The 12313-nt window shown below is 34.3% G+C and overlaps 1 protein-coding gene across 5 annotated transcripts; it reads right to left on the bottom strand.

Moving 5' to 3' along the window:
• Positions 1 to 2029: 2029 nt before the first annotated feature.
• LOC101203626 lies at positions 2030 to 11798 on the bottom strand. 5 transcript variants are annotated; one of them, XM_004137308.3, is made up of 11 exons: positions 10997 to 11794; positions 10633 to 10890; positions 9231 to 9473; positions 8947 to 9096; positions 6969 to 8353; positions 6242 to 6315; positions 6033 to 6114; positions 5830 to 5955; positions 5504 to 5610; positions 3981 to 4138; positions 2030 to 2621 (listed from the first exon to the last, which is right to left on the bottom strand). In XM_004137308.3, exons 1-11 carry the CDS (start codon positions 11435 to 11437, stop codon positions 2373 to 2375), a joined length of 3273 nt encoding a protein of 1090 aa, XP_004137356.1. In that variant the 5' UTR covers positions 11438 to 11794; the 3' UTR covers positions 2030 to 2372. The 5 variants fall into 5 exon arrangements, 2 of the variants coding, with proteins under 2 accessions (XP_004137356.1, XP_031741834.1); XR_004216848.1 differs by having other exon boundaries at positions 2486 to 2621; positions 5504 to 5600; positions 10997 to 11796; XM_031885974.1 differs by lacking the exon at positions 2030 to 2621 and having other exon boundaries at positions 3980 to 4138; positions 5504 to 5600; positions 10997 to 11797.
• Positions 11799 to 12313: the final 515 nt, after the last annotated feature.

Genomic DNA, 12313 nt, shown 5'->3' with positions numbered 1-12313 from the left:
ACTTGCCTCATCCTTGCTTTTTCTCAAACCTCCATGCCTTGTGCCATTCTTACAAATATTTATTTAAAGATAAATAATGGAATTGTTAACTACAATAACAAATTTTCAATATTAGTTAAGAGGATAAAAGGAATATTTTCATGTGTCACGAAATTTTTATAATTTACTTGAATTAATACTAATACTAAGCTATGGATATTGCAGTTTCATAAATGACAAAAAATTTAATATATTTTACGAACTCTTATAATAGATGTTAGAGAAATCCATCGGTATTCATACCCTTTGATTTATAGATATACCGCTTTCATCTATGCTATTATGGCAGAATTAGAAAAGAAGAAAGAAAGACCCCATCTAGATGTTAGAGAAAATTAAACTAGCCCGTCTCAATTGACCACCGATATCAAAATCCAAGTGTCACAGTGACATGAGAAAATAATGGAAAATTGACTACATCTAAGTTGAAAGAGTCCTGTTTATAAAGTGTTACAGCTCAAACAATAATATATAAATACATACATGTATATTGCCATCAAGAATGAGTCTCAGGTACCATTACTTAAAGAAAGAATTAGCTAATTATTCCCATAAATATCACACTTTTTTTAGTCTAAAACGTGTGAGAAAATTCGAACCTCTATACATTAACTACTAATAAGCTACATTGAAATTGATATATATCAATACTTTCAGCTTAGCATATCTCTATTTTCAAAATTCCCCTTATGGTTGGAAATCTTTTTAATTAACATCAAATTCATCATACTTTCAAAAGGTGCATATTCCACTAATGAAAGTCATCTGACATTTCTACGAAAAGTCATACCAATTGTAGCTATGAACTTATTACATAATATGATATCCAAGAAGATTAAAGAGACAAAAACCATTTGAAACAAAAGCTAAAAATAAGAGATCAAAATGAAAAATAAACACAAAATGGAAGCTAAAGGAGTGAAGAAGAATAGAATTAGTAGATTAAGATCCTAGATTTGGATTGGATTGGATATAAAAAAGATATGTGAAATCTAATTCCTTATCCAAGTCTAGGTATCAAATACCCCACTAAGAAAGGGAAATTCTTGATTTCTTCTACTTCGATTTTTTCGTAAGGAACCATAGAGAAAGAACCCTCTAATTAAGAGGGAAAAAAGAATATTTTTTCCCATAAGAAAAGAAAAACTTGGAGCAAATCCAATTCCTGTTTGATCAAGACGACAGTAATGAAGTCACTTCCTAAGAATCCGAATCAAATCAAATCAAATCAAACATCTAATAAATTCTGATTCAAAGTTTCGCAATCTCAATTATAAACCAAATAAGAACTTCCAGAACAACAACATACATCCATTCACGGTTGAACTCTACGCACCTCAAACAAATCCATCAAACGCAGTAAAAAAATGGATTGAAAGAAACATCAAGAATGAGAGAAAAAGAATGGAAAGTTGGATAAACAAAATGTTTAGTGGGTGAGAAGGAGGTTGCATGGACATCGACTCAAATCCGATGTTGGCAATGATAAGGCCTGATGGCGCTGTTGCCTATGCAAAGCACATCAATAAGCAAGACTGCTCATGGATTCCTATACCAAATATACCTCGGGTTTGTTGTGTGTGTGTGTTTTGTAGCTCACTGAAGGCATGGAGCAGCCTACCAAAAAAGAAAAGAAAAAAAGACAAAAAAGGACTTCTACAACAGGTTACACCATCAAAGCCATCCAAACCAATCGAGGGAAGTCGTATCCAAACCGGCTAATCCCAACAATAACAAACAAAGAAGGCATGCGAGGAAGTCAATAATTTTAATGTGGGTCTTTAAACTTACAATTTGTGTGTAATAAGTTTCTTGAACTAGAAACAACTTATCAGTAACAACGTGAAAAGGAAATGTTCAAGGAATACAATCCAGATAGTGAGGTGGAAAAGGAAAAGAGAAACATTAAAATAAGCTACGACCAAACAAAGGTGCACAAAGAAAATAAAAAATGAAAATGGGCCATCAGCTTGATGGACGACGGGCAACATTACAAAACTTGTGTCTGACATATCCATCGACTTATTCTTCATTTTCTAAAAATTCACAGTTCTATAAGACATTAAATTGATCTTCATCTTCCAATCCTAGCATCTATCTATTAAGAAAAGAAGAACACACTGGAAATAAAGGAAATAAAGAATTTCAATTTCCTAGTTAACTGTTATACACTGTACACAATATGTACACGGTAGAATATTAAGTAATCCAAAGATCATAAACTAAAAAAAAAATGCACTCAACACACAAGAGCCAATAAAAGAATGAATTGAATCAGAACTTAAAAATTTGAAGAACCATTGCCTATGTACCTTTTTCTGCAACCTCCACAATCACGATACATATCTTACAGGCAAGGAAGACCCCTTGCTTTCCTGGTGCATTGCCTTCGCTAGTGCAATGAAATTAAGTAGATTCTCTTTACAGAACCATTTTAACTTCCATTTCAAAGAACAAGGCGATGAAATCTCCTTCTTCTGGATAGTGGTAACCTTCTTGTCAGATTTGGAGATCAAGGAGAACACGGATGATGCAAGTTCTAAAGATAAGGTCAAGCACAACGCCCCCTTCACTTCAACAACCTATCAACAAGGTTTGTATTCAATAACATCATACACGAGCATTAAGAAAGATGGCTAAATTCCTCCAAAAAATAAATAAATAAAGACGGTAATGATTTTCCTTTACTTCTTTTAACTGACTTGAAGAATGTACAAGAGCACATTTCTCGTTTACTTTTGAGTTAAATTACAAGTTTAATCCCTCAGCTTTCAAAAATTGTGTCTATTTAGTCCTTAAACTTCAAAATTTGACTAATGGAACCCTCAATTTTCGATTTTGTATCTAATAGGTCCCTAAATCTGAAGGAAGTTTAATGGGTCCTTCAACTTTTATTTTTAAGTCCTTATTCAAAAGTTGTAAAAAAATATCTGGTTCTACAAAATTGAATTTTATGACGGGTGAGATCCCAATCTTTCAATTTTGTGTTTAGTATGTGTGAGAATTTAAAAAGAAATAAGTGTTGTATAAGTCAAGGACCAATTAAACGCAAAGTTGGAAATCAAAAACACAAATTAGAAGTTCAAATACCTATATCTTTTTTTGAAGTTTAAAACCCTGTTGAAGACATTGAAAGTTCAAGGATCTCTAAGATACTTTTTCAAGTCCGTATACCAAATAGACATAAAGCTAAAAGGTCAAAGACTTAACTTATAGATTAATCTCATTAATACGAGAACAGTTTGGTTGTCATAGGATAAAGATAAGGAGCCCACTTCTGCCTACGTCTCATAAAAAATTTGTTTCCTGAAATTAACATGGTTGTGGGAATAACAATCCTAAACTTAAACCTCTATGATCATAATCATCATGTCAACCCATTGGACTGAACAAAAAAATCATACAAAACGTGAGCTTGATAACCTAATTCCATCTAAAGTGTGGAGAAATGGACAAAGACCGGATTCTAATTACAAGTAGATGTCTGCTTCTCACTCAATTTTAGTTCTAGCCACATCCCAGCTATGAAGTCTCTTTTCCCAAATTTGTGCATCCTAAGACTCATGCCATGACATACTATGAGTCTGTTTGGAACGACTATCTAAATGCTTAAAACACATGTTTTTACCTTTCACACATTTTTTTCTGACACTTACAAAATCAACCCAAACACGTCCTAGATCCTCCGTAACACTAATATTTATAATAATTGTTTTTCCATTTCCATTCTATAGGTAGTTAAGGATCAAGAAAGCACAAAAAGAATGAGCTCAGCAAGACAAGTACAATTTGCCTAAAATGCCACAATACAGATTAATATCACTCATAGCTCAGGAAAGAAAGATACCACTGCTCCAAGTATCTCAAGGCATGTCTAATCAGCAAAACAGAGTTGATATATTTTCAATATAAAACAGGCATAATCAAGAACGAGAAGTTACCATCTCAAGTATGTCAGCAATCAAGCAACATGAATCAAGGGAAAAGTATGGAGGTAATGATCCGTCTATTGAGAAAGAACCAAATTGCTTTAAGTCTTCCGTGCACACAAGTAAATGCCCTTCAGAGATGAACAGGGATCGAGGATGCCACAATTCTCCTACATTTCAAAGGAACTTGTCAATGTTTCAAGATACTTTTGTTAAAACAGAGAAAACAAAGATATTTGATATTTCCATCTACTAACTTAAACAAGTGACTGCAAAAACCTATCCATCAACTCAAGCTCCCTGGGGAGGTGAAGTCCACATACATTTATTACTAATCAAATATATTATGTTGGACATACATATTGAATTTCTTTTTTTGCCACCTCACTTATTGAAATACTACAAAAATATTTAACTTTACTCCGTAGCATAGAGTTGCCAAGTATCAAATGGACCCATCAACTTCCAAGTCGGCATTGCATTAGTTACCAACGATTCCCTTATGTTAGGAGCCGTAGCCCCCCCCCCCCCCCCCCAAAAAAAAAAAAAACAAAAAAAACCTCAAAACTCTAAAACAAAAGTGTAGCATTTTGAAACCTACACAGTAAATAAAAATTAGAATGAGCGTGTAATATTTTGGATTTTTCCTAAATAAACATATAATATTTTGGAATGTAGGATAAAACAGAAACTAAATCAAAACTAGCATGCAAAAAAGGGTATCCATCAATGTTGAGGCTATTTTAAGGCCAAAGCTAGAAAGATACATACATCTTCCTAGTGTTGAAAAAGATAGAAAACTTTCTTCTTCAGTTCTTATGGCAATTGCAATTCATAACCTTGAGAAGCATTTCAAGAAAACAGAATAGGGAAGTCTTTTTGAAAAGATCTTGTTCCCTGCAGCTATTGCAGAGGACGCTGGTGTTGAAGAAATTTAAACTAGGAAAGGTTCCAAATATAATATGTCACACAAGAGGATGCTGGTGTTAAACAAAAGGGTTATAATTCTTGTCCCACTTTCTATTGATGTACATACTCCTCGTTGTGAAGGAATAAAGCTCAAGTAAGGTCATCGATTAAAGCTCAAACAGTCAAGTTCCATTGTTAATACTTCAATTCTCTCAAAAGATACTAAAGAGCTCAAACAGGCCATTAATTATTTAATTCTTTTTTCTAATAGAAGGTTACCATCTTTCTTATTTAGATTATAAATATTTCTGCTTTCCAAGCATGATGGTTGGAGGTAAAACACCAACGCCTGCAAACACTACTTTTGCATTGCTAAACAATCCCAGGAGAAGCTTTTCACAAATCTCTGGGGTAAGATACCAAAATCCATGGACACTACTTCAAGAATCCTATGAAAAGTTTTTCACAAATCAGTAAAAATATTGTAGGCTATAATTTGTCATTTAGTTTCTGCTACTCTCAAGGTCCTTGCACTAATCAAATAAGTAGCATGATTCACTACACATTTACATCAAGTGTACTTCGAGAGTGAACAAAGACAGCGCGTGAGATGAGCATGAGCTAACCTTGAATCTCACTGCAGCAAAAGAGCACCACGGAATATTGAAGTAAGTTAGCTTTTGCACCTCCACATAGTTGTGTTTCAAATAATTCAACCTGAACCTGCTCCAAACTGCCATATAAATATCATATCCTGAGTATACCACAGTAAAGATACAAGTACAGATGCAAAAGTGGCAAATGTGAAAAACTGTTTGTGTGGGTTACATACAACTCAAAGCCACATAAGACTGATGTGTTGTGTCCTCAGACATCCAAATAACAATGTGACACCACGCTCAAGCATATTACAGAATCAGAATAAACTATTTACAAGCAATGGCAGAATTACCTTCTTAAGAAACTCTTGTCACTAGGACTACCAATGCCAGATACTTGCAACATACAAAGTAGTCGTCTTGATTTCTCAATGCATCCAGTTAGAAACAAATGTTTTACACCACTTTCCAAACAAACCCTGTATCAATTGAGAAAAAAAAAATTCAACTGATGTGTGCTATCCACAATCACTGAATTTTTCAAAACTGCACTAACCTCACAACCTGAAGTCCCAGGCCAACAAAGACCTCTTTCATATCCTCAACACTGAAACAATCCGATAAAATAAGCATGACTCCTATGAGAAAGAAAAATGTAGTTAGCAATCAGTCACAACAATAAATAAACAAATAAGAAACTCCCAAGGCTCCCAAAGAACCAATACGCAGAAATTGAAATATGCACATAATGAACTAAAAGCCAACCTGAACCATCTCCAGCAGCCCGAACAATTAGTATGTACAACTTGTTTCTACTACTCAGAACAAGAACCACTTTTCTGCAATTTTGAACACAAACGATGTCAATAAAACAATACTCGGGAGAAATAAGACAATTTAAACAATTAGTAAGTTATTACAGATGGCTTCCATTTAAATATAAGATAATCTGAATGGCTAATTAACATAGATGGTAATTAAACATCACAGTAGAGAAGGCTCCTTAGTTGAAGCATCTCCTATTTCCAAAATCACACATGTTGAACCTCATTGCAATAGAGTGCAGGAGTCATGGGAGAATATTTTAGAAAACAATGTAAGTTAATTTTCACTAACTAATGGGTCCAACTTTTGGGAAAGTTGTCAACTTTTGCAAAACAAAGCACCCTTTACTAATCAGTAATTGGCATTCTCTGGTGTAACCACCTTTTGGTGTTTGGGGTTCTCCCCTGATTTCATATATCAACGAAATGTTTCTTTACAAAACAAACAAAAAAAAAAAACACTGACACTATCCTCATGTCTTGTTTCTTTCACTCTTCCTCAGTTGATGGTGCTAAATCCAAGAGAATCCCATTATTATAACCATAAATAAAGATAGAAATCGTCTATAATCTAAACTTCTATTTAAATCAAGTCAAATGAATTAAAGAGGAGGATAAGCAATGGGTCCTGAAACTAATAGTTTCCACGGAAATTAACAATAAACTACCTGTAGACTAGCTCAGAATCAAGTATACAAATGCATTTGAGATACTGCTGACAAGTTTCATGAACTCTGGAGTCTGCAATATTTAAATTAAAATAATTTGCAATAAAACTTCTGTTTTCTAGTTCAATTTCCATATCCGCTCCAAAAACACTTGGATCACAGCTTGTCGATTTGTGGCTGTCTGTTATTCCAACTACAGTATGTCCTGACAATGAAACAACTCTTTTCTTCTTTTTTTTCTTGCTTTCTCGATTCCTCTGCTGATTCATCTCATGTTGGATTGGATGATCGGTTTCATATGCATGAGGACCAGCAGGAACAACATTGCTTGGCAAATGAACATTGCAGCCTTGACAAACAGAATCCGGCATGCTAAATGTTTGATCAACAGATGACTCACAAAGGCACGAGCCATTTTCTCCAACCAGATGAAGTTCATGGCACTGTTTAGAAGTAATGTCTTTACTATGATGTATTGACAACTGACCTTCAGCACCTCCACACAGAGACTTACCATTTGTAGGTTCAATAACTTGTGGCATTAATGGTCCAAAGGGAAAGATATCATCCTCGCTATTGCTGGAATAGCTGTCAGATGAAGGAATTGAATATGACTCTGCAGATAATTGCAAAATTTCTTCCATAAAATTATGCCGACGATGTAGAATGTCCTCTTGATAATGGGGTGGTGATCCATGGAATACTGAGGATGAGTGAGACTCAGATACACTATCTATGGCATTCAATGGTGACATACTAGGATCTTCAACCTTTGCTTCTCCTCCCTGTGACCTATTATACAAAGGATAAAAGCTTTTTATATGAGTGGAAGGACTACCTACTCCTTCAAATGAAGAACTAAGGTGACCATTTTTGAGATCCGATCTGCGTGTTCTAGATTGGGGAACAACAACATCATTCCCCAGTGAACCATTCAGCCCAAAGTAGTGGGAGGCCGTCAAACCACTGGGCATGTCTCCAAAGGAATTATCTGACTCCACCAAATTTGTACTACTTTCATCTCCTGATGCCTGCATAGACTCTGATTTATATCTTGAGCTCTCCCCAACATGCTGTGGAATTTTCCTACTTGTCATATATTTTTCTTTTCCAGGCTGCATAATAGCCCTATTGATATTGCCATTGACAGTACTTCGAGGAGCGTGATCCATCCAATCCTCAAACTCCCGAAACCAAAGTGAAGAACGCTCTTTCTTCATAAATTCAATTTTATTCATTAAATCAACTACTTCAACTTCATTATCAGATAATGCTGCTTCCTCTCTGCTATAAGTATCATTATCACACGATACAGACTCCTGGTCAGAACAGAAATATGTACTCTCTTCTTCACTCTGAATAGAAGCAATTCGAGAAACTGTTCTCTACAAAAACAATGACAATGACTTTTATTATTACTTAGATAACGAATCCTTAACAACATAAAGAATTTATCAAAGGACCATACAATCCTACGAAACTTCAAAGATTAAATTGAACACCGAAAAATAATAAATTCACATCTAAATCCAAAACATTAAAACAGAGAAAAAAATGAACGTTGCAATATGAATATAATTAATCGTCAGATATTAAAGAACTGTTATCTACAAGTACAATGAAATGAACGTTGGAGACTGCTTGTTTGTATGATATAATCCACTAAACTAAAATATATATTGTTCTTACACAAACAACTGCAACTAAAGTGACTTCTCAGATATCTTTCAATGAGTTTGTATATGAGCACTCTCAAAGACCAAGCAACTAAATAAAAAGTTCGACAACAGTTTATCCTTAAAATAATATTCTCAACATACTTTGTTCGTTCAGAAATAGATATTTTAATGCAACTTATATCAGCATTTGCTTATACACCAAAGTTAAGATACCCTCATGAGAACTTATGCTCTAATGTAGCATTCTAATTTTAAAGCAGCAAATAATGGTCTACCTTACAATAACAGTGATGACCTACCTTTTTATTGTTTGCACTCCCCTCTCCTTGAGCACCATCTTTTGCTGGGGAATAAAAACCAAAACCAGCAGGTCGCTTTTGCCTGCTAGCAATGATAAATTTCCTCTTCCAATATTCTTCTTTGCAGATTCCCTTGTCATCTAACTTCAGCTAATATACCATAAACAAAAAAAATAAGATGGCTAAATTACTAACATTTTTTGGCTTCATACTATGCACATCTCACATATTTTTCTAAATTAAAATCTTAAAAATTAATAACATTAAAATTTCAGAAAACGAACATTATCTGGATGAGAGAAAAGGCTGAACACATGTGCTCTGTACCACCGTGCACAACATAAGGGATTGCCCTCTAGCCATAAATTCTGTAAAGATGTAATATCCACAAGGAACTCCAGCTCTGAAAAATTGGAAATTATATTGTAGGACACGTCAAGTCCTTCAAGTGACTTCAAATTCTCAATCCCACGCAATGTAGTTAGAGCATTGTTCCTCAAAACAAGTTTAGTTATATGCGACGGGACCTGCATTTTACAACAATATTTGTGTGTAGGTCTGAAACTACACCTAAAACAACTTGAAGCAAAAAAAAATTATGTTGCAAGCTCCACAGCTTCAAAGCAAAGCACCACCTTGGTTCTGAATGAAAATAATTGCATTTTTTTGCATTTGAGGTAAAAAGCAAATCAAGATCCCCCAATAAATCAATAATTAATTAATTAACACTACATATTGGGGGTAAAAATCCAATCAAAATTAAAACAAACTGATAAACTCAATGTAAGGCCATAGTCTAAAGAATCAAAACCACAAAAATTCACCAATGTCATTGTGAGATAATTCAAAGACATTAAAACGTTGAAAAAAAAATGTTCTCAACACATTGAAAGAATTTTACAGTCATCTTGTTACCTTACCATGCGCATACAATAGATTCATTGTTCAAGCCAACCACCAAATGAAGCTTTAAGTATAGACAGTGGACTCAAATCTCAGAATAATCATCCGACGAGTTAGATTCTAATAGCACTCAAAAAGAATTAAATGAAGACCAGCTTTCCTTTATCTTTGCTACCCATAAGAAAGCTTAACAAGCATCAGTATGATAGTTGACTCTAGCCTCTAGAAAGAACCAATCCTGTTCTGATGAACTATTGATAACAGTGAATGACCATGGAATAGTGGCAAGTTCTGCCACTATTGTTGTTAAATCAGGCAAGAATGTTTGTTTTCATGAAAGGTTGGTAGTTATTTCATAAATTTTATTATAAACAATATTGTTTATAACCATCAAAAAACTTCATTCTCAATATTCTTAAACTATGATAATCAATACCACCTAGAGAACTTTATGTTCTCAATATATAAAAGAGAAGTACACGTTTAGCAGCAAGGAACCTAGCAAAGTCCCATTCCTTTTTCTATGGAGCTAACATTTTCCTACTTTGTAGACTTAAAAAAATATATATATATTCAAACGAAATATTAGACCAGAAAACAAGTATTCCCAGAACCATATAGAACAATAAAAAATCATATACAGAAGCGATATATGGTAATAAAGAACAGTCAAAAGTCATACAGAAGTGGCTATGGGAATATAGAACAAATCTGCACCCAATTTTTTTCAGTACAGACAGTGGTCTGGAGAAAAATGTTGACGGGACTGTTTGAAGTACATACCTCAGTAAATGAGGCAACTGTCCTTAGATGATTAAAACCAAGATCCAAATGTTTCAGTTTCACACACTTGCGAAGATTGTCGACTTTTGCGAACTTATTCCGACTCAGATCAAGGGTTTCAACAGCAGGTAGAAGTTGCAAAGACTCGTCCATAAGAACTAGGCCATTGCACGCACACGAAACAAACGACAGTCGGTTCCATTGCGGAGAGTTCTTAACCTCAACAATTCTACTTGCAAACACATGCCGCAGAGCATCCTATACAATTTAAGAAAACGTCTGTGTTAAGAATCTCAATCGAAAAAGTAGAGCATTAAAATTTGATAAACTCAATCTTTTAGGCAGCAATTAGTTCAAAACATACAGTAGAATTATGGCAAATAATCTTCTCCAAGGTCTGTCTCAATTCCAGCAATCCTCTTGCCGCGGAGGTCGACAAATCGCATCCTCTAAGCTCCAAAACCTTCAAACTTCCAAACGGCAACAGAGACAACGGTGTCGGGTCTCGCTGCGGCTGCGGAAGCACCGAAACAACCTTTAAAGATGTAAGCAGTCTCAGAATTCGTCGGAGCTGTTCAAGCGCCCGGTGGTCGCCAAGGTCAGAGACATATGCTCGAAGGTAGTCAACTGGAGCTCCGGTTAAAAGACTCTCGAGTTCATGTAAGGCCTCCAACCTCGACTGCACGTAGTGCAATCCCGCTGGATTTAGCTTCAACACCAAAGTTCCTTCAATCAAAGGATCGGCCCGTTCTTCCACAAACTTTACCAGCTTCTCCAAATATCGATCCCCTGTCACAATTGCCATCTTAATGGCCGAATTAGGGTTCGTTTATCATAATTGAAACGAACTAAATTCCATGTAGCAACCATAGACGAGGTTCGTATTCCAAAATGAAGGGGGCGAATTGGAAACTAAGAAATACTGTGAGAGAAATAAGAAAAAATCTAGAGATAGAAATTACTGAAGAGCAAATCATGGAAGAAACAGCGAGAGATTCATCTGAGTAAGTTTTGAATAGAGAAAATGGTAGAGAGTGAAACGGCCATGGCATCTCCACAGGGAGATCGAGTGAAAAACAAAAGAAAAATATAATTCCCCCGAAGAAGACGACAGGTGTGAGCATGAGATCGGTAATTTTCTCTTCCTCTTTCCCCCTTTTTCCGTTTTCATTGTGTTAAAATGTCATTTTATCAGATTTGTTCAATTAGTATATCCATTTATAGTTCTCCTAATTTCAATAAATCTTAAATCTATTTTTTAAATTAAATTTTGTGGAAATTTATTAAATAATTACCATAATTTTAATGAAAATAAATGTTAATATATTTTTAATAAGAAGAAAATGGCCAAAAATAGAAAGAAATGAAAAATAACAACAACACTAAATTTAATATTTATTAAAAATATACAACTAAAATTGAATAAATTTTAAGCTATAAAGATCCAAAAATAAAATTTTAACGTTTTTTATTTTCAAACTAAATTGTAAAAACGGTTGCAACGATCTTTAACTTACAATAATAACATTTAAGATAAAAAAAAATTATCAAGCTTGCAACAATTGTATAATGAAAATTGTCACAAAAAAAAATTAAAAAAAATATATCTCATACACCTATTTTTTAAGGATGAATAATTAATTATATATTTTCTATTTTTTCAATTTAAAATGTGTAGTGA

This window comes from Cucumis sativus, chromosome 1 (genome assembly GCF_000004075.3).
Source record: "Cucumis sativus cultivar 9930 chromosome 1, Cucumber_9930_V3, whole genome shotgun sequence".
Lineage (NCBI taxonomy): Eukaryota > Viridiplantae > Streptophyta > Magnoliopsida > Cucurbitales > Cucurbitaceae > Cucumis > Cucumis sativus.
The sequence above is the reverse complement of the archived record's forward strand: the minus strand, read 5'-3'. Positions and strand labels throughout refer to the sequence as shown.

Excerpts from the sequence above, each read along its gene's own strand:
- LOC101203626 (XM_004137308.3), bottom strand. The coding sequence starts at position 11,437 with ATGGCAATTGTGACAGGGGATCGATATTTGGAGAAGCTGGTAAAGTTT. Across the intron at positions 5,956-6,032 it reads CTGGGACTTCAGGTTGTGAG|GGTTTGTTTGGAAAGTGGTG; the intron begins GTTAGTGCAGTT and ends CAATTGATACAG. Across the intron at positions 5,611-5,829 it reads GACAAGAGTTTCTTAAGAAG|TTTGGAGCAGGTTCAGGTTG; the intron begins GTAATTCTGCCA and ends TTTATATGGCAG.